Source organism: Hippoglossus stenolepis, chromosome 2 (assembly GCF_022539355.2).
Source record: "Hippoglossus stenolepis isolate QCI-W04-F060 chromosome 2, HSTE1.2, whole genome shotgun sequence".
NCBI lineage: Eukaryota > Metazoa > Chordata > Actinopteri > Pleuronectiformes > Pleuronectidae > Hippoglossus > Hippoglossus stenolepis.
In genome coordinates this window covers 24480695-24508129 of record NC_061484.1, presented here as the reverse complement: position 1 = coordinate 24508129, position 27435 = coordinate 24480695, and the positions used below count along the sequence as shown (strand labels likewise).

Genomic DNA, 27435 nt, shown 5'->3' with positions numbered 1-27435 from the left:
CCTCCTGGACGAATTAGAATGAGACTTGGTCAAAAGATCCATAAACTCTTGGTGTGGATCCAGATCCAGGATTTTCTTTAATTTTGTGAGATTTTTATCAAAATTTGCTGTTTTCCCAGGGAATAGTTCATGGATTAATGAATAAAGCTGGATAGTGGACGGATGATTGTATCTTACAGGAATTCTTCAACATTCAGGTAAATTCAGAAGATTTCCCCAGTTTCCAGCCTCCATATGTCTGTGTATCCCAATTTTCAGAAACATATACAAAATATTTAATTAAAAAATATACACATACACATTTACTCTTGTTGTTTCACAATTTTTTTATTACAAAAGAACATTTGAGCAGTAGGATATCAAAATGAGCTGCAGATACCAGTGTCCGGACAGATTCTCCACGTGTAGTCAGGCAGTCCAGCTCTTCCCCAGGTCTACCAGCTCCATGCCTTCACAGTACGACCGTGGCCTGGAAACCCGCACCTGCTTTCACACGGGAACAACAACACCACATAATCACATAATGAAACCAATTACATCCCTTTCGAGCGCACACATGAAACCCAGCGCTCACCGTGGGCGTCCTGTGGGAGGCCAGCTGCTGCAGGAGTGGGAGTGGAGTCCAGTGGATGGGTTCCACAGGCCAGCTACAGATGGAGAGGTCACTGGCCTTTCCCGAGTCCAACACACCTTCTCCCATACTCATTTCACTCCCCCTCCAAGCATACTGGGAGCTGCAGGTGATACACAGAGCCAGAGGTTGGATGACAGTGTCTGAATGAGCATCAATACGTTTACACATTTACATTTTTATCAAGAGTAACATAAGATAAAGATCAGGAGAGAGAAAGGATTGTCATTAGTGATTATTCTGATATAATGTCTCCTACATTGGACGTTTTTTATGTGTAATACTGAATGTGTGTGTGTGTGTTTGTGTGTAAGTCAGTGCGTTGTGTACCTGTGTGGGTAAATGGTATTGATGCGTGTTCCGTGGCTGGGGCAGGTGGAAGCCAGTGACAGCGTGTCGTCATGGTAGCAGCAGGGGCGGTCGAGCGCCCGGAGGTGCAGTAACTCATCGGACCGCGTGAACGCAGGATTGTCCATCGAGTCCGCAGATCCCGCCCACGAGCGCAACCAGAACCGACCCGACAGCTCATCAAAGTGGTTGAACCTGCGATAACTAAACACAGCAGATCATAATGAGGGTTGAATATTAAAGACTCACAATATCTAGATTATAGTTGAAATAACTGGCTGTGTATTAAAGGGAGGGATCTGAATTATCCCATAATCATTCTGCAGCCTGACGACATACAGCCAGAGTCATAAAGAACTATCCTCAACTAGAAGGGCCCTCAGTAGAATGTGTACCCACGCACCATAGTTCCTTTAAATTCAATCAAGCTCTTGATTAATCGATTCCTGTCAGTCTCAACTGTCAATCACGACGTTTCACCCCATTTTACCCCATCAATTAAAGTGTTCTTTGTCAATATTGTTCAAGATCAGTGAAGAAAGATTCACGGGCAATGAAGATATGAGAGTATTGTATGTACTCAACCAGCACTTTATAAGTACACTATACTTACTGGGCAGGGCCTGCGTAAAAAGCCTAACTTCCTTGTGACATGGATTCCACAAGATGTCCGAGGAAACTTGATCATAACTGCACAACATAAATTTCTCAGCTGCACGTTTACACTGTCAATATCCTGTTCCACCACATTCCAGAGGTGTACAACTGGATTCATATCTGATAACTGGTTAACATCTGATAACTGGTGCACATCCAGATACGCTGCGGCATTCAACTGACAAATGTTGGGTATCACTGTCCCTAAAGAGTGCCAAGGAAACATTCCCCTCACCAGCAGCCGCCCTTTGGTCATGTGGGTGAGCGCAGGCCGGCAGGGCGGTTAGTGACAGACAGGTCAGAATGAAATGATTGATCTTGATTATTAAAGTCCTCCGACAGACATCTGCTTTTTTTCTTTCTTTTCAGATGGTTTCATTTATTAATGGCTTTCGAGACGTGAAGAGTCCTTTTCACTCCATCGCATAGCTGATCAGCTCAGCTCTCATCTTCAGTGAGAGTTTTCGACAGCAAGACTATGACACCTAGTGGACTTTGATGTAATTACATCTACTGTACATGCACCATCTCTGTGGTTTTACCTTCCTGGATGAAACACACGATCTCCCACAAGTCATTTGAAGCCATGTTTTGTAAAATGCATAATTATTTTTACCATATTTGTTAAGATGTGTGTTATATCGATACTTAAAAAAAACATTGCACTGCTCTGTTTTTGTATTAATTCTGTGGTATGTTGGGAAGAATTGTGCACTAATAAACTAAAAGTGGGGTTTTTGTAACAGTGTTTTATGCTCGGAGGAGGATTTTCAATGCTTTAATCAGAACCATCAGACCTGCAGCAGGTGCAACTGGATCTAGGAAGCTCATCAGCTCTTATTGGGTCAATCATAAGGTCAAAGGTTTGAAACCTTTTAACAAAGACTTCAAGGAACTTCTTTTAAATCCACCTATTTTATACTGCTTACCTGAACAGAAATGATTGTTATTTAGTACTTGGACAAGTAAGTACCAATAAATAAATAAATGTAGGCCTTTTCAACCCTCATTGGCTTTACATCATACATGTGAAACCCTGTGTGAAATATTACCCATTGTATATATTAATCTTTGTATTGTAGGTTGCATGTTGGAAGAATTTCATTTCCGGTAATGATGTCTGCAAATGTTATCAAACACATGACAAATGTTGTTCTTGAGTGTTGTTATAATATGTACATGTACACATCTGTGAGCGAGTGTGTACCTGCTGCGGGTCTGGTCGACTTTGGCCTGGATCAGAATGGCTCGGTAGCGCCGCACTGCCAAAAAGGCCAAAACGCTGATGACTGTCACCATGATGAGCAGGACGGCAAGACATGCGCCCACGAGGCGCGCTCGAGTCATCCTCACGTCGCACCGCTGACCCATGTACCAGAAGTCCTCTCCTACCAGGCAGCTAATCCACAGAAACACAGATACACGCACAGACATTTCTTAGATGGTTCACTAGTGTACAAGTAAGTGCACCCCTGTATGCATGTGTGTGTGTGTGTTGTGTTCTCACCGGCACACTGGAAGTTGTCCTGGATGGTGCGTGCAGATGCCGTGGTTGTGGCAGTGGTCAAAGCGACAGACAGAGGAACAGTTATAGTTTGCAATGCCGGGCTGGTACACACATCTGTAGCCTGAGGGGCACTGCAGCAACCAGTCACACACGTCCCCCTGCAGACCTGGAGGGCAGAGGGGTCAAAGGAAAAGGTCCGTTTCATTCTATGTTTTCAATTCTGTGTTTGCGATGTCCCCTTCCTGTCTGTCTGTGGTTCTCTGCCCCTCTAACCCTAATCAATATGTGTTGACTGCACAGAAGCATATATTGATAATAGTATCGACATAACCCTTTAAATATGTCTGCTTGCATGTCGATGTTAAAACACATTGCAGATGATGGGGCATGTGTTCCAGGAAATAAGTAAATAAAATAATGAATACAGGTTTTGGACGTCTTTTTAGTAAAATGCTGTGAGAACTTGCAACCACACGTGACAGTAATTCTATCTTCCAACCTATGAATCCACCAGTAAACACTAAAAGAAATGACTGAGGATGGTTTACTCCTCACGTCACGTGTTCTGACAACATCAGAATGCAGACCCGCCCCTTGAGTTATTGTGAATGTGCACACGGCAAACACAGAAAGTGAAAGGAGCACGATGAACACATTCCATAGTAATAGTTTAATGTCAGAGGAAGCCAAGATTACTCATCAGATTTATCACAATTGGATGATGAGATTAAGTGAGTCAATCTAACATTGTTATGACGTCTACATTAGTTTTCCTGTAACTGGGTTTATTGAGTAAGCGGGTTAAGAATGGAATTTCCTCCCAGGTAAATGAAACCACTGTGGTTAAGAGCTAACCTGGCAGTTTAAGTATGTTCGGTCACTAGATAAATGAAAGGAAATCAGGGAAGAGAGGTGGAGAAATGCATGAAGCAAACATCTCTGTCTGGATTCAACCTACAGTAAATCCCTCACTAGCCAGGTTGCCCCAAAAGAAGCTGTAATAGAAGTAAGCAGGCGCCTCAGCAGGGTCTCACCTCCCAGTGTGACGTTGGTGATCCTGGACGATCTGAACCACCTCCCCTCACGAGCAGCCTGAGCGAGTCCCGTCCGCTCCAGCAGCGACGTGGGGCCCGTCTCCCCGAGCCACTGCAGAGCTCCGCTGGTTTTAAACTCCACCAAACTCTGCACCGCGTGACCACTGGAACGACAGCAGAACGGTACATTCACCCGCCAGCAGCCGCCAAGCACATTTTGTGCCAATTCAATTCATCACTCATTCATTCACAGAATTTTGTGATAAGTTTGACCTGCTGACAGCTGCCATAGACATGCACTGAAGTCCGGACATTTTCCTGAAAGTGTCCGTAGGGTCTGTGTGTGAGAACGTAAATGTCCAAGTCAGGTGCTCAAGACATTTTCAGACCTTTTCCTGCCAGGCCCCCGGAAAAATGTCAGTGAGTCCAGGTGAGAATACGTCCGGAAAGTGTCTGGAAATTTTACAGTGAGCGAGTGGGCGTGTTGATGAGGTTTCAGACACGCTACGGACGCAAAACTAGAAGAACACAAATATCTTAAGATGAAAAAGAAGAGCCATATATGTAGAAGACACCGATGAAGATGTCAACTTGTGAAGACAACAAGAATCGAGCACGATAAGGGCTGATGCTGGCGTCTTTATACGTCAGGTCCTGCCTCCTGCGTGGTCCCCTCGCCTGACTGTTCCGGACAAAGTGTCTGACTCGGACATTCTACGACGTTCTTCATATGCACACTCTGAAAAATGTCGGGGCACAAATTTCCAGACATTTTTCAGGAGACGGTGTCTGAAAACGGCTTCTGATTCGTCCTCCTGGCACCATGAACATGTCACAGAACTCACAAACTCGATCCAGTGTTCGGTTGAGATATTTCCACCTGGGTCAAAGAGGTGGATCGACAACCCCAGAGCCAAGCACAAGTATTTTTCAGAGAATCCAATGCTGAATTCCGTAACTTGAATTTAAAAGCAACACGTGAGAGGGACACACTTTGGCTCTGCACCACCTCACCTGCTCCAAACTCCCAGCAGCCTGCTGAACCCTGGAGCTTTCTGTAGATATGGCTCAATCTGAAAGAAACAGGGAGTAGGAACTTTAGTCACACTACATAAAGCTGTATATTAGTAGGATTCTGCATGCCAGTGTGTGTGTGTGGGTCTACACAGCCCCTCACCCAGGCAGTGGTGTCTTCCTCCAAACCAGCGGGGGCAGCAGATCTGGACTCTTCTACAATCATCTGAAGCAGCAGCTCGATTGACTCCCCTGTACGGAACAAGCAAATAAATCCATTACAACAGGCCTGGATTTTGTGAAGAACACAAAGAAAAACATTACCTTTCACAGTTGCAGGCTGGTCTGGAACAATGTAGAACTTGGGCGTCGGACTAGTCGAGGAGCTCCAGGTGGGTGCGGAGGTCAAGGCAGACGTGGTGGTGGTCTCCTGACTGGGATACTGGGTTGTCCGTGGTGGAGGTCGCCACGGTGTTCCAGCTGTGGGAGTGTGTGTGGTTGTGCTGCTGGGAAACGGCTGCATGGTCCCATCCTCTGCTTGTACTTCTACTTCTCTGTAATCTGAATTTGCAGTGGTGAGCGAGGACAGAGTCGACTGTGCAGTAGTAATGGAGCCGTGGGGCTGTTTATGCGTAGCAGGGATGTGAGTGGAGGACAGCAAAGGTGTGTGTGAGGGTGTAAAGTTGATTGTCGATGCTTGTGAGGATGTAGGCTCGGTTTCGTCATCGGCGTGCGCGGTGGGCGTAGTGACAGAGGTGAGAGACGTGGGCGTGCGAGTTGCGTGAGAACTTCCAGAAATCGTGGTATGCGTGTACGAAGATGCAGATTGATGTGGGAACGTGCTGGTCTGCAGAGGAGGAACAGGTGAATCTGTGGGGGAGTTTTCTTGTGGGAGTGTGTCAGTGGGACGCAGTGTAAACGTTTCAGTGGTGGTTTCGGTGGCGGCTGAGTTTTGACTCGCAGTGTCGTCTTCGGCCTCGGTAAAGGAGGGAACTGTGTTTGCATCGGTGACATTTGTCCGTGTGCTGTCTGTTCCTGTGAGTGTCTGTGTGAATGCAGAGGGCGTGTGAGGAGAGTGCGTGAGGCCTTCTGTGCTTTGTGGAGAGTTGGTTTCACTCTGTGTGGAGGAAATGTGAAGCTTCACCGCGTTGTCCAATTTCTCAGAGGGCTCGAACGCAGCAGCTCCACTGGAAACGTCAGACGTGGCGGATTCAAACGAGCCCCCTCGACTTGTGTTGGACTGGAATGACCCTGCCGCCACAGAGCCAACGGCGGCGTCCGACTCTGTGATGTGGGTGGCGGATGACTGATGAGTCTCAGCGTGCGCCCGCGAGGATGTGGACGATCCCGTGGGTTCGTTATAAGTATGTGCACTGCTTGCGTCATCCCGCGGCGGTTCGGTGGGTGATTCTAAAGGGTCCGAGGTGATGCCGGACGTCTGGTCGGAGTTAATTCCGTCTGTGCTTCTCTGGCTTCTCCAGGAATGGGGCCGAATCTCTCCAGGTGTCCCACTAACTGCTGCACCACGTGGGACAGGGACGGTGGCACTCTCCCAGGTTGTCAGTGACCGTAGCTCAGGGAAAGAAGAAGTGAGAGACGGGAAATGGTTGAAGCCGGATCGAGAGGTGTGAGCTTGTGTGGTTTTATGTTTACCTGAGTGTTTAGGTGCGAGACTAGTTGTGTATTTGTATGTGCCTGTGCCAAGTAAGGTGTTGGAGCGCCTGGCTGTTGCATCGGTCGGAGTTCTAACGTGCTCGTTGCTGGGGTTTGTTTCCGTGTTTGATGCGTCTGTGTGGCGAAAATAGGGGTGTGTCGCAGATATGGGCCCATCGGAGCGGTGAGCGGCTCCAGATGTATCCGCTCCATTGTTCGGTCTTTCCTCAGGAAGAGGGAGAGTTCCCGTCCGAGCCACACTGAGTCCCTGCAGGGGTGACGTGGGGTGCAGCAGCCCCTTGCCCTGGGAGGAGGGACCAGACACGGGCCGAGGCCCAGGACTCCACTCCAGAACGTCGTAGCGGTGACCTCTGACGCCCTCTGTCCCTCTTACCGCCTTTTCACTAACACGACTTGTAAAGCTGGTTCCTGTCGGAGACCAGGGTAGGAGGTCTCCGTCTGAATGTGGGCTGGTGTGGTCCTCCGAGGAATTCCTCTCATCTTCCTGGACTGGATAACCAGGAACAAACAAAAAAAAAAATTACAGAGAGGGGGCCAGAGTGAGCAGAGGCAGACTGGAAACCAAAACAACATCACTCTCTCTCTCTCTCACACCACAGCGAGCGTGATAAGAACTTTCCGACTGACAGATTTACAGCTCGCAGCACATTTTGAACAATACATTTCCACAGGAGGAACCACAACATTCCTCTTTTTTTCCAGCAAAGGCCAGTAGCTCCAAAACAAGTCTCTTCAAAATGTCATTACGACAATTAGATCAAACTCTCGTGATCGGGGTGCAAGGGCAGGCAAGTGGGGCCACACTGACTCAATAAGGCAAACTGGGTTATTGTGTAAACAGTTTCTCACCATAATAGGACAGCTGAATTACATCGGAGGAGGTTCCTGCTCCCGTCCAAGTGAGGGCGGCTTTGTTTCCGTCACAGCCAGAGAGCCGAGCCGTCCCCGTGCTCTCCAGGACCTGATCGTGAGCTTTCTTGTTCCAAACACAGCGAACCGAAACGCTCGAGTCACCTTCCAACCCTGCTACCTTCAAAAGTAACGTCCTACCCGGAGGAATGCGTATCATCCAGGTGCAAAGTGAAAGCTGGTTCAAGGAGTTGAGCCCGTGGGAGTCACTAATAATTCCAGGTACAGTGAGACTAAGGCGGCCAACGGGCCCTTGGTCCAGGCTGGCTTCTCCACCACAGCGCTGGGGCGACAAGGCCAATGTTTTATCTGAGGAGAAAGAAAAGGTATATGTCACCCAGTTTAATTATTTAAACATTTATGGGACACAAGATGTGTAAAGTTCATCCTGAGATTAATTAATTTGAGGATTATCTAAGATAGGATAATGTCATTCTCATGCAATATAAGCTTAAGGAAATATACAAGTATTAATTGCAATAAAAATAAAATATACAGGTTTAACATAACAGTGTAACAGGATTGCACATTAGTCAGCGATCTGCAAAGATACAAATAAGAAACAGAAATGAAACCAAAGGGTTTTAAGTAGTTCTCCTTTCTTTCTTTTGTCTTTTATTATCTGATTTAAAACACTGAGTTTTACCACAGAACTTGACCTTCTACACAGAAACCCCCACAAAGCAGCACTGTGGTGACTTTAAAGTACCAAATACTAGAAGAGCAGTTTCAGACAAACATTAAATCCAATAAAAAGTAAGTTAATTTAACAACAGCGTGTAGGCTGTGTGGTGCAGTGACAGTCAGATGTCGTTACCTGTTGTGATAATAAAAAGCAACAGGCAGGCGTGGAGCAGCATTTCCAATCCTGAGACATTTCAGAGTCGGACACCAGTTTAATCCTAACACCATGCGGAGATTTGCGGAGTTTTCCGACGTGAGCACACGGGCGACCGGCGACAGACGGATCTGCACTTCTGACCAGACTGAAGCGGAGAGGCGTCAGGAACTTCCCTCCTCCATCGTCTCCTCGGAGCGGAAGCCTCGGCGCTGTCAGCTCTGCGTAATGAGCCGCACGTGTGTGAGGCAGCGCGTCCCGCAGGGTGTGGGGGGGTAGGAGGCGGCAGAGGAGACAGCTTTCCTCGGCCTCGACACGGCCTCCAGGCTCCAGGCCGTTTGAAACTGTCCGCACCTCCGAGGATTCAAAGGGAGGAATCCGGTGCGCGCTGCGGGAGATGCGTCTTTACGCACAGCGTTTACGTGTCACAGGAAAACCATAACCCACAGGAGGGACGGAGACGAGGACGGGGGCGGTTCATTAGCCACTCTGACACTCCACCAAGTGACATGGCCGGATCAAACTGTCCAGGGGGAGACATCTGTTGTTGGACACCCCGACCCCCCCAACACCATACACCCGACTTCCAAGGCCAACTAATTGTTTAAAGTCTAGTCCGGCCTGATAAAAGAGGAGGGCACGAGCTTCTTGATGTCTGAATGTAAGAACCAACATTTTGATTTTTGAAAAGTCACTTTAACAAAATCACAAAAAGTTTTGGTTTCATGGGATGTAAATTTATCTGAGACCTTCAGCATCAGGCACCTTTCTGTCATTAGACCTTCACTGCCGTACGGAGGGGTTTAAAAATAACATTATTAACAATATACACCTGTCACGTGCTTTGAAAGACGAATAAAGGGCTTTCACATCATGAATCTACCCCCCCTTTCAAACAGGCACACCTTCATTCCTGGTTCACTTGTTACCATGACTGTTTTGTTAGTGAACCCCAAATATTTTCCTCTGATCCACCTGTGGGCTTTAGTTATTTAACATAACTGGAAAAAATAATATTATTGAAGTTAATATATATATTTATTCTTTTGAAATTTTGGGAATTAAGGAACCAGATCACGAGGCAGATGCAGGAAGTTTTCTTTCACTTTCCTTATCATTGTGAGTTCAGTTTAGGGGACAGATATTTATGAGTGTGTGTGATTTGATGCAAATCCCAATAAAAATCAGGGTCTAGTAAATTAAAATGTTTTATATAAAGACTGTTATGCCCTCGGCGGAGGTACGTGCTCTGCTGAGTGTCATTCTAGTGGCCCTGTGTGTTGCTATTAAAAGAGAACAACTGAAGTAAGAGGGTCAATTATTTGGGATTTCAGTTTGTCCAGCAATTTTGACCTGACAGATCAAAAGTCATCACGATTTTTTCCTGTGTGGAAAATCTGCACCGAAGCTCACAGCAACATATCCACTTTGATACGTTGAGAGTAATCAAACAGGATGTTCACCTTTAGCCAAAGTCTAAAGCATTTATTGTACTGTAACAATTATTGTACTCTCATTTAATTAGAGGCCATTCTGCACGTCCATCATTTCATTTCATCCAACCACTTCTCACATGCACACACAGATTCGTGGTTAGGTTTAACAGAGGAGCTAAAAAACAAAAGTCGACCTGAGCAGGATTTATAGAAAAGAATTTCCTTTATTGATGGAAGAAGAGCTCCAATGAAACGACAGCGTTACAATTCATCTGGACCTCGATGCTTTTAAAAGCTGCGGAGCTGTTTGATAAAACCTGGAAGTTTTCAGCGGTGCCATCTTTGCATATCCTCCGGGGGGGAAACGTGCACTTTTTGAAGCGGATTATGAAAAGAAATAATTCTATGTGTATGACTCTCTGCGAAGGACAAGTTGTGTTTTTTTTAAATCAAAGCTAAATTTAGAGAACTTTCTAAACTTCTTTCTCCGACTCCCGAGTTCTGCAACGGCCAGAAAGAATCTATTTTGTGAAACAACAACACAGATAGAGGAATCGCTTTGGCACACACACTGTAGAACGTAAAATAAAACAGAATGGTCCTTTTCAAAACATGCACATACAAAAACACACAAGCTTTTACAGACATGTTCTCAAACTTCACTCGTCAGGTGAGATGGTCTCCATGGGGCAGTCACAGGCACTCCTGTCTTTTTATTAATAGCATTACTGTGGTTTATATTGAAAGCTTGAGGTCTTACAGGAACGATCTGCAACACGCCTTGATGTTCAGTGTTGTCTTATAACTCATACATGTGTGATGGTGGAACAAAAACGATCCAACCTAGAATAATTCGAGACCAGCCCAGAGGCTTTTGTAATATTTGCTGTTTGTGTGTTATTAAATTCAGTCACAGCACTGGTTGGGTTAGACTGTGGGTGTGTGTATTTGTGTGTGTGTGAGCAGATAGTACAGTATGTGGCTTCCTCTGTTCAGCCAGTACGAAGGATGATGTGGACCCCGGACTCAGTAAAAACAGGACCGCTCATGTCTCCCACTTTGAGAGCGAAGGAAGCGTCTTCAAATGGTTTCTGCATCTGACCTGAAACAAACACAGATACTGATGTTAAAGCAATAACACACCTTTTGTTGTTACAAATACAAATTCATAGGATATGCTGCACGTTATGTGTATACATAAATTACTGCGTTTACTCGAAATTATATATATATATAAAAGAAAATGTGAATAAATCACTATTTAATTCATTTAATTGTTCATGTAAATTCTTTAGGTTTCTGTTTGAGCTGTAGATGTGTCATTTGTGGCTGGAATCCTGCCGAGGATAAAACTGAAACTGAAGTTAAACTCAGATGTGGGTCGACTGACTCTGTAACACAAACTACCGAGTAGAAAGGCACTAGGAGAATGCTAACGCCCTAGTTTGCCACGATACGTAAAGGGAATATACGAACAAACAAGCAAAACGAAACTGACGGACGGTAACACCAATGTGAAAAAATCCATATGCTTCAAAACCTCTGGAAATAGTGTATAAATGTAGGAGAGACTATGATGGAAGATATTTCACTTCCTCTACCTTAGGCTATGTACGTATCAATCACCCGTTTGTGTGTGTGTGTGTGTGTGTGTGTGTGTGTGTGTAAAACCATTTTCTTTGTGTATGCATCAGTAAGGGTTTCCCCGGGGGTGTGCTTATGTTCTGGTATACTATACAGTAAATAAAGTGGTATGGCGTTGGTGTGTGTATACCTTTGCCGAACAGTCCCAGATCTCCACCGTTCTTAGCTGAGCTGCAGTCACTGAACTGAGAGGCCAGATACTCAAACTTCTCATCTCCAGACTTGATCTGTTCTATGTACTCTGCACAGAAAAGAGAAACAACAAACAGATTAAATACAGAAATCCACCGCATGGATTCACACCTCTCCCCTGCCTCTCTTACTCTGAATGAGATCCAGGGCCTCGTCTTTAGATCGTGTGATAGTTTGTTCCCGCCAGGAGGACGGACGACGCGACTGACTGTGCTTCACCAGGAGGTGGGAGCAGCGGACCTGAGTGACAGAAACAAAACAACATGAAGAAACAGAAACTAATCAGTGCCAAATCACCAAGAATCAATAATAATGATCAGAGACGGGTTCCATTAATTTCTTATCACCTTCTTTAGCATTGTTGTGATTATTATAATAAAGACATTAAAAAATATATTCATAATAACCTTATCTGGTTCTCCTCGGCCATCTCCTACTGGACGTTCCCACTGACTGGCATTAGTGATGTGGTTGAAGTAGTAAACTTTACCTGGAGGCGAAGGGAGAGAGAGAGAGAGAGAGGGAGGAATTAAAGCTTTTATTCAGACACATTCAGAAAGTGGAACAAGCTGAAAACAACACACCGACATTCACCTTGTAGCGTTGATAAGGCGAATGGCAGGAATTCAGTTGGATTCTAGTTGTTACAGCCACAGTGACACAATCGCTGGCATCGTGATACTTTACATAAAAATGATTCCGATCTCTACGCAGTGAGATGTGCAGCTTTTAAATGTGAGGAGAAAGAAAGTTCTAGAGTTGCATTGAGTCTGGACTGAGGTGTTGCCATCGGTAGAGTAGTAAACAGTTTGCTCGTTGCCCCCATAAACAAATTACAGTTTCTTATTTTACTCCTGTCGACATTCAGCAGCATTTGAAGCCATGTTTCTGATGACCTGCTGCATTTAAGTACAACATAGAACATAATGTATAGTATAAATCTTTACTGTCCTGCAGGTTAATAAAACAGACACATACCCGATCAGTGAAATCACACATTATATCTTATGTCAACATTTGTGGCTTAAATCTCATCAGTCACTTTGCACAGTTAAGAATTTTAATGATTCTTGTGATGACGGACCTTTAAAATACACATTTAGTTGCCAGAGAGACTCCCAGAGTTCAAAGTCACCAACTAGCTTCTTGTTCATGTAAAAAGTTGAGCTGATTTTGCCATTTCAACATTCCTGGAGAGTGTATTCTCAGCTCTACAGTTTAAATTCACCCTGTCTGGCTCCGTCTTGGTGGACATCATCTCCCGAGGGAAAGATGCAGCTCTTCAGCAGCTAAAAGTTCCACCTTTTCAACAACTCGTCACCAACTTTGTGTGTCTGTTATTCAAAAGGAGGGCGTGTAGAGTACAGTGGGTGTGTCAGATGTTTTTCGGTTCCCTGTTGTGTGAAATAACCATAATCTTATCTTATCTTGGATCAGTGTTAATGATAAAAACATCCCCATTTTTACCTCCACCAAGGAGGTTGTGTTTCCACCCCTGTCCGTTTTTTGTTTGTTTGTCAGCAAGATTACACAAAATCACCTGAACCTCAACATTTTCCCCACTTCCCAGGGAATAACTCATGAATCCTGATACATGATGAGTTGCACATTTAGGGAACTAATATCCGAGTGAATCAATCAATCAAGTAGTATTTATATAGCCCATATTAACAAATCACAAGGTGCGACATCCTCTGTTCTTAACCCTCAACAAGAGTAAAACTACCAAAATAAACATATTAACAGAGGGAACAACATTAGAGTGTGAGCTGCAGCCCCTGATGTGAAGAACAGGCTGTTTTTAAAATGTCTTTTTTTATAGAACAGAATAAAACAATCTGCACCACACGTAAAACCAGTGCTCCCAGATGTTGATGCAGATGTAAACATGAACCTCTCAGTGCGCAGGTGAGGCACTGGGAGCGGAGTGACGTCATGCGGGGCCCTGCAGGTTGAATGGATCATCATCAACACACCTCGTCACAACCAAACACACACACACACAACTCACACAAACACAGACACACAACGCAGAGGCAGACATCGTAACTTGCAGCCTCTCCCCCGTTAAACCTAAACTTCTTCTCCGCCTCCTCTCATCACTGAAGCCTCGACGCTGGAGCTGTTAGCTTCCGATGCTAACTTCACTACGGATTACCATTTGATCCGGCGGGCTAGCTTATCCGCACCGCGTTTCATTACCTGAACTGCGGCTCATTCTTTTCTCCCATCCGGACGGTAGCTTCTCCTCGTCTGCCATTATTAATTATGAACTATTAATATCAATACTTCCCCCGAAGCGACGTTTGTTAAGTTTGATTTCAATGTGGCTGCCGTGAGACAGGCCGGGGATGCAGCTAGGCGAGTTACGACACTCCGCAGCGGCTTTACGGTACGAGTTGTTTTCAGAAAGCGGGCCCGCCCTCTTCGGGGGTTTCTCTCCGTTCATAGGCTGATAGGAGCTGTCAATCGTGACGGTGCTCGGTTAATTGGTCGAGAGGCCGCTACGCAAACTGCAACTCCTTTACGGTAAACGGCACGGAGCGTTGCAGAAAACACCAGCGACGAGGGGATATTTGATTTTCTGTGCGTTTTAAGGTAAGAATAAAACATCAAATAGACTTTAACTATAGATAAAAGCTAACGCTAGGTGTTATAAGTTTACTTTACGTGTCTGCGTTTACCTGTGCAACAATGCGACGGTGTTAGCTAATGCTAGCTAAACAAAACAACCTGGTTTTAAAGCCAATGTTTCTTCCACATGTTCTATAACTTCTAACTATATCTGCTGTTGTGTGTTTGCTCAGTCGTCGGTGTGTTAGCAACACTTAGCTTAAAGCAAAACAGCTCAACACAACATACCCACAGTACGTAGCATGTAGCATGTCTTACTGTTGAAGCACGTTGCTTTATGCTAACAGGTCTCATTCAAATCAACGAGGGTAAATGACAGACACACATTTGTGTAACACACTGCATAATATTAATAACAACTATAATGATAATGACAGAGTTGAATCAAGACCTAATCTTATAACTTATTAGACAAGATAAGATAATTTTGATATGTCAACAACAAGTTGCTTTTATATAACGACTATAAAAGACATAATGACATATTGTAAAAGTTAGTCCAAACAAAAGGAAGCGTTTTAAAGTTTCAAAGAGATCAGGACAAGGAGATGTTAACGGAAGTGGGAAATACCGAAGTTCTTGGATCTGCCCCCTGATGTGGATCTGCACAAAAACTGAATGGATTCTTCCCTGATCAGTTGTTTTAGTGTAATCGTGCTTTTTAAACAAACCTACAAACCATTCAACCGACAAACGGACAGGGGTTAAAACATAACCTCCCTGGAGGAGGCGATTAAAAGAGGGAAAGTATCGTTGTAGTGGGAGGACTTAGTTTAATTTATACTCTGCTCTTTATGGTCTGAGGGTTTGGTTTTAAATCGACTCACTCATTCATTCATTTTTGCCTTTTTCGCTCTCATTTTATTTTGTGGACAGGAACCGAAGATGATCGAGGTGGTCTGCAACGATCGTCTGGGCAAGAAAGTCCGCGTCAAGTGCAAGTATCCTTCACTGAAACCGTGCACATGTGACGCTGTGCAGAAAACGTAACGCCTCCAATTATGAGTTGTGTTTTAGATTTGGTAAATGAGCAGAAATGTGCTGTTAATCTGTCCATGCTGTCCTATTTCAAAAATAAGATGCACCGTTATCTTGATGAATTTATCAAAGATAAAAAGATAAATTCTCCAGTTGCTAGACAAGACGTAACGGGATGATTTCAGCTAACATCCTGTTAAACCCGGGTTAGCTCAACCACATGTAAAGAACAGGGCTCTGAATTTGTCCAGCTCCTTCCTTAACCTCCACGTCTCAGCTCTGAAGATACCATCGGAGATCTGAAGAAGCTCATTGCTGCCCAGACAGGAACACGGCACGACAAGATTGTTTTAAAGAAATGGTGAGCTCTCATCTCAGATTCTGCCTCAGCTGACCCCAACACGTGAATCTGTGGCTGGTTTTTCTATTTGCAGCTAAATATGTCTCTTCTCCTCCCACAGGTATACCATATTCAAGGATCACGTGTCTCTGGGCGACTGTATCCTTTCAACGTGTGTGTGTGTGTGTGTGTGTGTGTGTGTGTGTGTGTGTGTGTGTGTGTGTGTGTGTGTGTGTGTGTGTGTGTGTGTGTGTGTGTGTGTGTGTGTGTGTGTGTGTGTGTGTGTGTGTGTGTGTGTGTGTGTGTGTAGCATGTGTGTGTGTAACTCAGAATTGGGACTGTAGCAACAGTTTTTTGTATTTCTTCAGAGGCATCTGATCATTTTTAATGTCAATACATTGTGTAAACTAAGGACGGAGTGGGTGAAGTGGTGGCAAAAATCTTGCATATAACTAGAATGTCTCGGAGCACTTATCTATGCCAGGGTCAATCTTACAATTCTGTCTAATTGAAGAAAAGTAAATGGAAAAAGAAAGGAGTCTAATTTGCGCCTGTACAAACTATCCCTACCTCGATTCAACACTTAAAAATCCATTTTATTTTAACAGACACTTTGTATTTTTTGGCACCATTGACACTCAGCAACCTGTTTTCTGTAAATATTTTATTAACCAATTCTGATCTGATGCATTTGATCAACAATTTGTCTGTCCTGAGCCATTTTACTTAACCGACCTCTGCAGATGAAATTCATGATGGGATGAACCTGGAGCTGTACTACCAGTAGACTGAAGACCGCACGACAATGCTACACACACACAGAGACGCACACAGAGACACGCACAGATATGAATAGATGGATTCTGTTGCAGGAAACCATCATGATCAGACAACAGAAGAGAATCTACATTGGAGAAAAACACACATTACATTGATAAGTTTTAGCTTTTAATTTTTGCTGATGAATTTGTATGTTTGATGTTTTGCAAATAATTTTGTTTTGATATTTTGGAAGTAAAGCTGATATTTACCTACCCACCGAGCAGTGTGCTGATTATTGTTGTGCCTCATTTGTTTCCTCATGTGGAGTGACTGAAATAAATCGTGTGCCTGTATGTGAACGTTAACTATACTCATGTTACCTTTTGGTTTACATATTCATACTGAATACAAAGATTATTACACTAATAAGTAAGATTTGTCTTGCACCTCAAAAATGACATTTTAGTACTAGAATGTCCCTCAGTAGAGCACACAGGTCCAACAGTCTCCTTTTTTAAATACAGAAATAAAATTTAAAAAAAAGATTTACAAAATTGTCACGTAGACATCAATATCCTACTTTGGTTTTTCTCCAAGATCCATGAGTTATTTCCTAGGAAATTGAAAAAAGGTTAAATCTATCTTGCAAAATTGACTGGGTTCTTTCTTGGCTCATGTCTCGTTGTTCTACCAAGTTTTGAGGAAATCTGTTAAGTAGTTTTTGAACAAATAAACATAACTGGAGAGAACATAACTTTAAACATTGACAGAGATAATATTGCAGTAATCCTATAAAACGATGTAATACTGTTAAAGCTTACTTTTATTTAAGAGGCATTTTCGTTACCCTTGTTTTTGAACTTCTAATCGTAATGGAGTATTTTTACTGTGGTATTGATACGTTTACTTGAGTAAAAGTTGTAAATATTCTTCCAGCACTGTTTGGTCTGGTTCTATTAGGTTAGGGATGTGTTTCCTAGATTCCCTCGGTAGAATTTGCTCAGAGCTCTAACCAGAAGAATGAAAACAAAAACCCAGCTATCTGATCATCTGAAAAAAAAGTTTTATTCACATCACTAGATCACAAGTAACAGCATCTCTCTCTCTCTCTCTCACACACACACACGGGTTAATGCAATCGATGGAAACCAGTTATCACATCGACTCTGTGGATGTGGCTCCTCACAGCTCTGGATCCACGTCAGCAGTAGTCAGAGTAGTCCTCCTCCACGTAATTGGCTGGGAAGAGCCCCACCTGGAAGCACGGGAGAAATACAGGTAAGAAAAAGGAAATAAAAACCATCTCTGTGTTTAAGGTGTAGATGTTTGCGGATTCCTCACCCGGCCGTACACTTCTCCTCTCCACCAACCGCTGTGACCTTTCTTGGACAGGATCTTGATTGTGTCTCCCTCCCGCAGCGACAGCTCCGAGCGGTCCCGGGCTGAGAAGTCGTACCTGGCCCTGGCGACGCCGAAACTCTTCAGGCTGTCTCCTGTGAGACAGAGCACATGTTACACCAGGGATACGCTTTAATGAATAGTTTGACATCTTGGAAAATGTCATTTTTAACTTCAGCTCCATCATAAGGTTTTTTGCAAAGATTCTTGGTCTCCTCGGATGAATTGCAATAACTTTGACCTCTTGAACTTTTTTCTTTACATTTTCCCAACGTTTGACACTGAATACACCGACACATTCCTTTAACATGGCTGCAGTGTGTGAAGGGACAGACGCACTGTACCTGGTGTGGTGTTCGGTGTGTGGTCGGACGAGTTGCTCTGCTCCGGTTGTTTGTGGGGCGTCAGCAGAGTGGTGTCCACATCCTTAAAGTACTCCTTCAGGGAGTTCTTCTGGTAAAACTGAATCAGCTCCTAACACGGGAGGAGGAGAAACGTGTGAGGAGGAAACAAAGTTGATTGTAACTCTAGTGTCAATGTGTGTGTTTGTGTAACAGTCTCGTGAGGTTTCGGACTGCGTGACAGTGTTCAAACTCACAATCAAACCCTTGAATGCTTTCTTGTCATTGATGCGGTACAGGCCTTCAGCGGACGTGATCTTAATGTGTCTGATGTCCATGTTGAACCTGGGAGAGAGAGAGAGGAGAAGGGAAGGTTCACACAAAAGTCAGACATGATGCATCCTTGGTTTTTACTGTGACAGTTGAACGATCGCGATGCTGCTCTCAAAGGAGTAAAAGCAGATGTTTCCACTTCTGCAATCGACAGGTGACAACGGCTGAATAGAACATGAACTACATACAATCAACTGAAATGTCCCCGGGAAAGAAGTGAAACCTGAGCCCAATGCTATCCAGTAATTTATCTTTATTTTAAACAGACATGCATCTGTTAATATCAGGGTGAGTTTAGCTGAAAAGTTAAAGGTTTTAAGTCGCCTGCTTTATGTGTAAAAAGGGCAGCAACTGAAGTTTATTTTTGTAATTGATTAAACCGCTAATGTCCTGATTAATCCTTTGTTCTATTAAATGTCGGTAAATTGTGAAAAATAAACATGACACGTTCCTAGAGCTCATGGGGACGTCTTCTGATTGACATGCTTTGTCGAATAGTTCAAAAGCTGGAACCAGAGAATTTGGGGCTTTTTGGTTTGAGAAGAATGCAACATAATGTTAATCTGATAAATTATAGTTACACAAAAACATTGCTTTAACATTTCAGTGTTTTAACATGCACCTAAGATCTGCTTTTACACTATACTTCATTTTATATATGTTTATTTATTCACCTTAAAACTATAAACTGAAAGCTTTCAATAAAAAGAAACTATATTTTTGTTCAGTTCTGGGTTTGTGGATGTAAATCCCCTAAAGTGAAACACTGCTTGTTATTGATGAACTAACGGAGACTCACTTGATGCTGATGGCGAACTCGCCTCCATCTTTCTGCCGCACGAGGAAGGTTCCGTCAGAGCGGGGCATCAGCAGGTTCTTGGCAGCGGTTCTGTCCATGTTCCCAGCAAACCTGGACAATCACAGTCAGAGTCAGAACAGTATTCTTGTGCTTAAGTAACTTTTGAAACATTTTTACAACACAATCTTAAAAAGGAAAATTGTATTAATCAGAAATAGAACTACTTGTACGGTTAACACGAATGTAGCAGCTCACAATATCCAGGAAGTGTCACTTGTTGCCCAAGTGGCTGTTTCACAGTTTTGTTTTTAAAGTTGTGGCATCACTTCATATCAGATGGTTCTGTTTTACATTTATAAGCCGTAAACAACACTTACTTTAATACTATACTGTATTTGAAAGTAGGTATAAGATGTTTTTACTAATGTAGAGTTTTATTTTATTATATCTGAGTTTTACTACATTTTCATACATTCCTTGTTTATGCTTCAGCCTCAGGAGCAGTTACAGTTGTTGACAGATACAATAACAACCTGTTATATCTGCATACAACTACTTTATAGTGTGTATTTAATGTTTCTGTAATGCTTATAAATGCTCAATATTTTGTCTTGGTGTAAAACTTATATGTGACAGCTGCCACAACTTCCGTACATGATATGACCACCAGATGCTGCTAAAGTCAGACATTTTAAAATCCTACACAGTGACTTTAAAGAAAATACCTGTTTTCTGGTACACAGCACTCGAGGCGACTGATAACTACAGGATCTCTGACACATGGACAATAAGAGTGTCGAGAGCTTATTTTAAAAGCACCAGCGCTTTTCAGTGTCTGCTTCTGTTTTATTTATATTTTTATAGCTCTACACGACAGTTACTCTGGGTCAACACTGTGCTCTTCCTCTGTCAGTGCAGCAGTGCACTGCAATACAGGAAGAAAAAAAACAACCTTTGGGGTTAAGAGTGGCTTAGTGATTTAAACTAGTTCCTGTTGATACTCACCAGTTGAAACCAGACAAGTCAGGAGTCAACCTCTGGGAAAGAGAGAGATCATGCACAGGTTAGACGCGACACTTTGCAAAACTCATGTGGTCATGGTGGTAACTGTAACTTCACTTCCTACGACTGCCAATGTTGGTGTCAGCAGCAGCAAATGGTGGACGGCTGCTACAAGCCGACAAACAACCCAGGACTAAGCAGAAGATGCGTTTCTTTTGTTTGTAACTTGTGACATCTTGATGTCGGCTTGTGTCGGCTGGTGGATCGTACTCACGGGGACGTAGGGCTGAACCTTTCGACAGGGGAACCATCCCATTTGACCGATAGTCAGGTTTCTTCCCTGAGTGACACACACAGTTTTATTTATTTGTATATTTATTTATTTTTTGTAGCATTTACTGCTTGGAAAGTAGTAAAAATACACACCAAAAGGAGTTTTACTGATGGTTAATTTTATAAGAGCAGGACCCTGACACTGAAGCAGCTCAAAGGAATTCAGCCATTGGGGTTTGATTTATTCTCCATATCAAAACCTTTCAAAAAGGAACCACATAAATGCAGACTGACGGACGGATTGTGCATAAGTGAGGAAATGGAAGATAGAAAATGAGAAGCAGAAGGAAGGAAGCCAAAACACGGAAGCATTTCTCACCCACACATTAACCTCAGAGAGAAAAAAGGCTTGAAAACACGACAGAATCAAGTGGGACCCCCCTCAGGCTTCAGTGTGTGTTTCTTTAACTTTACCTCCCACCACTGCAGGTCAACCTCAGCGCGGGTCAGCTCGATGATGTCCCCTTTGGACAGGTGAAGCTGCTGGCCGAAGCCCACGGGAGGCGGAGGCAGCCCGTAATACTCCTGACATACCTCCATCTTGGGAAATCCTGAGGAGCAATGAGGAGAAAGAGGAAACGTTCGGAAGGAGAAGTACAAAATGTGCAGTGTACACATTTACAGTGGTGAGTTCTTTACCAGCGCCGGAATGTCCCGAGGACTTCTGCGTTTTATTCTGGAGGAACAAAAAGACAAAAGAACCAGAATCAGATCTCAGGTTTTATGGATTTGCAGCAGACACATTTTAAAGGAGACATATGATGCTTTTTCAATGTTTCTGTCCTCGACTGTGTTATATAGGTTTTTGTCTAAGGTCTAAAATCTGCTCCTGAAACCTCTTTACTCGTCCCCCCCCAATATAACCAAATTTCCGACATTTACTCCACACGCTGGAAGTGGTCGACCAATCACCAGCTGACCAATCAGAAGCTTTATCAGGGGGGGGGGGAGGGGCTTAAAGAGATAGGAGCTAAAACCAAGAGTTTCAGTCAGAGGCTGAAAAGAGGAGCTGCAGCAACGGACAGTCGGAGGAAAGTAATTTGTTTTCTTAACATTAGAGCAAGTAAACATTTTCAAGTAACACCCCAAATTAAAATGATTAGGGGTTATAAGGTCTCCTTTAAAGTAGAGGCAGTTGTTTATAACCGCTACAACTATAAAGTCAAAGATAAAGTTTTACCTTCTTGGTGCCACTATGATCTGTAATCACAAGAGGAAAATCAATGTTAGATGTTATAACTACTTGGAATCATGATTCTGATTATAAACACATCCACGTGCACGTAGACAGACCTGAGCTTCGCCCACAGGCAGGTACTCTGCCCAAACACTCTTTGTGTGCAGCCATTTTACAGCGAGTGCAGCGATATCCCTGGAAGAATATTCCCCTGCAGACAACAGACGGAGAGATTGAGCCTCAGCTGTCAAGTGTTTTTTTTTTTTTTCTGTTTCTCGGAGCAAACGGTACCTCAGCAGCATCGCGCAGGCCTTGCAGGAGGTGGTTTCCTCGAAGCAGTGCATCTGGAAGTCGTGGTTGTTGGCTGTGGCGTTCTCTGGACACATGTTTGACCTGCAACCATGAAGAACGACCGATTTGACCAAAGCCAGGGAAGCGAGTCGTCCCTTTAATACTTGCAGGTGGAATTAATTTCATGAAAGAAATACACGTGGTAGTGTAGCTGCAACACAAATAATGTAATTGCCAAATAATGGAATGTTTGCTCACTTCCTGTGTTGAACCAACAGCAGCTAAACATATTTACTTCTGCTCGTCTTCTAATGTTTTAAAGTATATTAGTACATCCGCCACGGCGGTTATGTTTTCACCTCCGTTTTTTTATTCGTCTGCAGGATTACGCAAAAACAACAACAATGGATTCCCACGAAACTTGGTGGAGGGACAATATTTGGGCTACTGAAAAACTTTTGGAGGATCCAGGAATCTTTCTGTGACATTGTGAGATAGGATGTTTTGGGACATTTTGACAGATTTCTCCTCAGAGAGTAATTCCGGGATCTTGATAAAAAAAGGAAATCAGGAATATTAAGGGGACGGATATTTGATGAGTGTGTGCAAGGTGCTGCAGATCCAAATAAATATCTGGCTCTAGCAGGTTTAAATGTGGTTTCACAAGGGGACTTGAGGTCCATACCTACACTCTTATCTAGGTTATGGAAGCCTATTAACTTTTAATAAGAGATTTATTTGGCCTGTTGGGAGTGAAGCAAGTGAACACAGCTTATCGTCACTTTTTAAGTTGGTAAGTGAATGTGATAACAAACTCTTGATATTTTTCACATCCAGCAGAAATGGAGAAACATTAAAAATTCGTGTTTCTTCTCACCAGGCAAAATGCTAAATCCAATATCAACTGATTTTGAGCTCTGTCAACAGGTCCAACACCTCCTGAGAGAAACGTCTGAGCACAGCGGAGCACTTAGCCGCTCTATGTTCACCAGCTCGTTTGTTTTGTTTGCTAGTTTGATGCTGAACAGGTCGTGTGCAGTGGGTTTGTCAGAGCTTGTGAGAAAGTGAGGCCCACAAAACTGTCTGAAGCCGAATGATCGATCATACGACTTTGATGATATGTGCATGTACGTGTGTGTTGACTCACATAGCCATTTGAAACTGTTCCAGCCATTTCTTCTTCATATCTCTGGTTTTGAAGAATAAATCGTACCCACACCTCCCGAAGCAGTCCAGCAGGAGGAACAAGTAGGACCACTGCTCTCACACACACACACACACACACACACACACACACACACACACACACACACACACAGTATTATAAGTGTACTATCTGGTATTTTCAGTGGTGCAGAGTGAAGCGAGACGAGGAGAAAACCTTTTTATTGTCCTTCTCTCCAGTGGTTTCATCTCGTATCTGGTAGTGCTGAAGTTCGATGACCTCCTTTAACTCAAACGACTCCCCGCTCTTCTTCTTGCACACGAACATGGCTTTATCGAAGAGGAACGCATGCCTGACGGACAGCGAAGTACACACAGACACAACAAAAGGTCAGATCCATGGTATCGACGCATGGGGAAATACTCGGAGACACATAAACAACACACACCGGTCCTGTTTGGACTTTTTCTCCGAGCTGCTGATCTTCAGCTCTCCATCAATCTTGGGGCGACCATAGAGAGCGAGAGACTGAGACTGGACACAAGAGGAGAGGTGGATGAATACTAAACGAATAACAGCTGAGAGTAAAAATATTAAAATGGAAACTGTGACCCCACCATGTTTTCTATGGACAACTGGAAGGTGGTGATCTGCCTGATGATCTCATTGTCTCGCTTCACCTCGTTTACACTCTGCGCCAAGTCCTGGAAACACACACACACACACACACACACACACAAACAAACAAACAGATGATAGTTTAAATATCATGAATTCCAATCAGTAATTGAAATAAAACACAAATATACACACTTACTCTCATGGCATCAAGAGCTGTGCGTAGGTTGTCCTTGTCTGTTGGGTCTGTGGTGTGTTTCACCAGCTCCTGCAAACACAGATACACCACATCAAATTAAAGGTAAATCCATAGACTGTAAATAAAGATGGATGACATGTCTCCACTTCCTCCCACTATCCAGACATGAAGCCAAATCATCCCGGGTACAAACGCTGCCATCTTGTGCATTTGGCACCAGAGTCTGCTCAGCAGTGATCAGGGGGATGGAGCCGCGGTAACAAGGTTTCACTGAGACATGCACTCGACTAATCGGGAATCAGTCGTGATGTTTCAAGCCATTTTACATCATCAAATAAATATTTAACACACACACGCTCACACACACACACACACACACGCTCACACACTCACCTGTAACAGCAGGTGGTATTTGAGGACCCTCTGTATCGGGACCATGAGTAAATCTCGGAGGGAGAAACGTCCACTGTTGGCTCTCTTTGAACATTCCTGAGGGAAAAAGAGAAGAAGAACGTGAACATCTGCAGCAAACCAGTGTCATGAGGATGCTGCCGATTCAGCCCTTCTGCTGGTTTCCCCTAGTGGCCAAATACAGTACTGAAAACAAAAATGTAATATGTCAGTCTAAAATCGAAATCATTTCCCAGATAAGTCTGCAAATAATAGGGCGAGTGAAACAATCTAAAGTTGAGAAATATATTCCCCGTCATATAAAATCATATGATAATTAACACAAAGAAATCATTACATGATGTCACACATATAATATCCTGCTTGCCCCATTCTTCTGCATTTGAATCGGTGTGTGTGTGTGTGTGCGTGTGTGTGTGTGTGTGTGTGTGTGTGTGTGTGTGTGTGTGTGTGTGTCACCTCCAGTTTCATCCTGATGTCTTCCCTTGCGTTCGATAGACTCTCGAGGTGCTTCGTCGCTGTTTCCACCTGACTACAGTAGTGACCATACAGTAAGAGCCTGAGGGGGTTAAGAATATAAAAACATATAAAACACACTATAATCTACATGTATTATTATAGCATTATTGATAGATCCAATTTAAAAAGTAGAAATGTGAACATGTGTGTTGTGTACCTCTCCTTGTAGCTCAGAAACACCTGGTAAAGATTCTTGGCTCCATTATTTAGGATGGAGCTCCGGACCTCTTCCAATAATTTACGATGAGTGTCGGCCAAATCCTTCACACACACACAAACACACACACACACACACAGAAAACACGTCAACAAAGCCGATACATGGATTTAAACCTGCACACACACGTGACCTGGCATGTGGATAATCTCCTACTGTACCTCTATGTTGATGAAGATGCTTTCAATGTCTTGATCCTGGAGAAACCTCTCAAGAGGTTTCATAAAGTGCTGCTCAAAGGAGAAGGCGTGTTTGTTAATCGTGTCTTTAATGTCCATTTGCATGCTGGTCCGCGGAGCGCATCTCAGATTGAAGGCGAGTACACACCTGTAATATAGACTCCAGTGTGTCCGAGTATTTCTCCTCCGTCTGTCTGATCTCCTGCAGGCAGCACTCTCGTTTGTCGACCACGGGTTTCTGCTGCTCACAAACGCACACACAAAATACGAGGTGAATTGTAGAGGTTTATCTATTTGCAAAGACAATTTGAATTTTTTAAAAACTTGTATCTTGCAGCTAAATCTTCTGCCTCATCTGGTTGTGTCAAAAATATACTTTTTGCTGCTCAGGTTCCATTCTCGTTAAATTGAACCGTACATATTTGAAAGGAAAGACACTTGATGAAATGCTGCTGCTGTTATTTATCATTTCGAGGTTTGTAACTTAACGTTAACAACTCACAGTTTCAGGCTGTTCCTCCGTCCTCATCAAATCCTCGTAGATCTCGTCCCCCTCGTTCTCTTCATCCTCGACACAGTCGTACAAGTCGTCGTCTTCATCCACTGTGTCACTGTGACACACACACACACACACACACATTATTACAACTTTTATTTGGAAATCTTTCTCTTGAATTTGGTATATACTGTAAACCACAAAAAGCAAACCCAAACCGACGGGGGGACTAACTCTCTTTTTGTTTATCCTAAAAAACTAAAAATTAAACTCACTCTATCTTGTCCGACAAGCCGCTGTAGATCTCGTCATCAATGGCACTTCCTTCCAAAGGAAAAGGCCTGAAGGAAGGAAAGTGTGCGTGAGTCGTCCATCTTTGATTCAGTCTGTGGTTTATACATTGACATTATAATAATAAATCCCAATTGTAATGATACAAAATATGTGTTCATAGAAGAAGGTAGATAAATGAAGAGGACGTGTGTTGCCCAGAAACATGCATTAATCCCAACAGAGGAAGAAAACTACTCACTGGAGTCTTCTTTGAATCGCAATGGAGGAATGAGACAGGATGGACAGAGTGTCTATGACCTGTGACACAGACACATGAGGAGTAGTTATGATATCCACGACAGCGTGAGACACAGACAAACATTAGAAAGGCTGCTTCACACCTAAGACATGAGCGCAGAATAAATCTCCCCTGACCTGGTTTCGCTCTGATTCTGTTTGACGGCTTTAAATGAGAACTGCAGTATCATGATGAGTAATTCCATTTCATGAGAGATTTAATGTCAGAAATGAAACTCATCATTCTTTCTGATTAAATAATGTGTGAGTGAAATTGAAGAAGTACTTAGTAACATTTTATTTGATAAAGTTTATTTTATTAGCTAACAATGGTGTTTCCAAGAAAGCAAAAAAATGTCAGTTCTGTGTTTTTTTGCCGTTTGACATCCCCTCCCCCTTCAAAAGTTTCCTCCCACTGTCCTCAAATAAATATCAGGTTGGTCTCTCATGACACTTGTGGTGATATAAAGTCCAAGTAAAGACTTTAACTTCTCACTCAGATCTGCTGAACTGTTCGTTTTCTATTTCGATCCAAGACAGAGAAAGAAAGAAGGACAGATGTAACAAGGTAGTGAAAGTCTGCAGGAGAGGGTGAGAGGATAAATAAAGTCTGACGGATTTACAGTCCGAGTGTCCAAAGACAGTTTGATGGACATGCTTAAATTCTTCACAGTTTTATTATCAGGCGGCCCCTCAGGGTTTATTATGTGACCCTCTTTGGAAGAACCTGAGCTATAGGTTAGAAAACATTCAACGAAATCAACAAACCATCCATGAACTACAACACAA

General features: G+C 43.4%; 4 protein-coding genes across 5 annotated transcripts in view; 1 reads left to right on the top strand and 3 right to left on the bottom strand.

The window, feature by feature from the left end:
• Positions 1-308: 308 nt before the first annotated feature.
• Positions 309-9076, bottom strand: si:ch211-14k19.8 (mucin-5AC). Of its 2 annotated transcripts, none has more exons than XM_035144803.2 (11): positions 8592-9076; positions 7715-8083; positions 5516-7354; positions 5355-5443; positions 5192-5250; positions 4178-4341; positions 3144-3309; positions 2844-3035; positions 962-1183; positions 575-734; positions 309-486 (listed from the first exon to the last, which is right to left on the bottom strand). In XM_035144803.2, exons 1-11 carry the CDS (start codon positions 8632-8634, stop codon positions 409-411), a joined length of 3381 nt encoding a protein of 1126 aa, XP_035000694.1. In that variant the 5' UTR covers positions 8635-9076; the 3' UTR covers positions 309-408. The 2 variants fall into 2 exon arrangements, with proteins under 2 accessions (XP_035000694.1, XP_035000695.1); XM_035144804.2 differs by having other exon boundaries at positions 309-483; positions 8592-9074.
• A 1176-nt stretch (positions 9077-10252) lies between these two features.
• On the bottom strand, positions 10253-14277 carry pin1 (peptidylprolyl cis/trans isomerase, NIMA-interacting 1). The gene is made up of 5 exons (XM_035181579.2): positions 14087-14277; positions 12292-12374; positions 12016-12124; positions 11823-11933; positions 10253-11150 (listed from the first exon to the last, which is right to left on the bottom strand). The coding sequence occupies exons 1-5, from the start codon at positions 14142-14144 to the stop codon at positions 11041-11043; spliced, it is 471 nt and encodes a 156-aa protein (XP_035037470.1). The 5' UTR covers positions 14145-14277; the 3' UTR covers positions 10253-11040.
• Positions 14278-14327: 50 nt separating this feature from the next.
• On the top strand, positions 14328-16870 carry ubl5 (ubiquitin like 5). The gene is made up of 5 exons (XM_035181592.2): positions 14328-14482; positions 15395-15459; positions 15774-15857; positions 15958-15995; positions 16580-16870. The coding sequence occupies exons 2-5, from the start codon at positions 15404-15406 to the stop codon at positions 16621-16623; spliced, it is 222 nt and encodes a 73-aa protein (XP_035037483.1). The 5' UTR covers positions 14328-14482; positions 15395-15403; the 3' UTR covers positions 16624-16870.
• A 771-nt stretch (positions 16871-17641) lies between these two features.
• Positions 17642-27435, bottom strand: part of LOC118116340 (proto-oncogene vav) — a 15280-nt gene continuing 5486 nt past the window's right edge. The window contains exons 5-29 of the mRNA XM_035167994.2: positions 26609-26667; positions 26352-26417; positions 26083-26191; positions 25729-25821; positions 25563-25631; positions 25342-25445; positions 25125-25224; positions 24648-24743; positions 24255-24323; positions 24055-24141; positions 23886-23971; positions 23654-23789; positions 23420-23529; positions 22273-22374; positions 22098-22192; positions 21985-22004; positions 21444-21480; positions 21219-21355; positions 20746-20811; positions 20475-20506; positions 19470-19580; positions 18595-18682; positions 18341-18470; positions 17940-18091; positions 17642-17853 (exon numbers count right to left, since the gene is read on the bottom strand). Of these exons, the coding sequence (XP_035023885.1) occupies positions 17800-17853; positions 17940-18091; positions 18341-18470; positions 18595-18682; positions 19470-19580; positions 20475-20506; positions 20746-20811; positions 21219-21355; positions 21444-21480; positions 21985-22004; positions 22098-22192; positions 22273-22374; positions 23420-23529; positions 23654-23789; positions 23886-23971; positions 24055-24141; positions 24255-24323; positions 24648-24743; positions 25125-25224; positions 25342-25445; positions 25563-25631; positions 25729-25821; positions 26083-26191; positions 26352-26417; positions 26609-26667 (2208 nt within the window). The 3' untranslated portion in view covers positions 17642-17799. The remainder of the gene's footprint in view (positions 17854-17939; positions 18092-18340; positions 18471-18594; positions 18683-19469; positions 19581-20474; positions 20507-20745; positions 20812-21218; positions 21356-21443; positions 21481-21984; positions 22005-22097; positions 22193-22272; positions 22375-23419; positions 23530-23653; positions 23790-23885; positions 23972-24054; positions 24142-24254; positions 24324-24647; positions 24744-25124; positions 25225-25341; positions 25446-25562; positions 25632-25728; positions 25822-26082; positions 26192-26351; positions 26418-26608; positions 26668-27435) is intronic.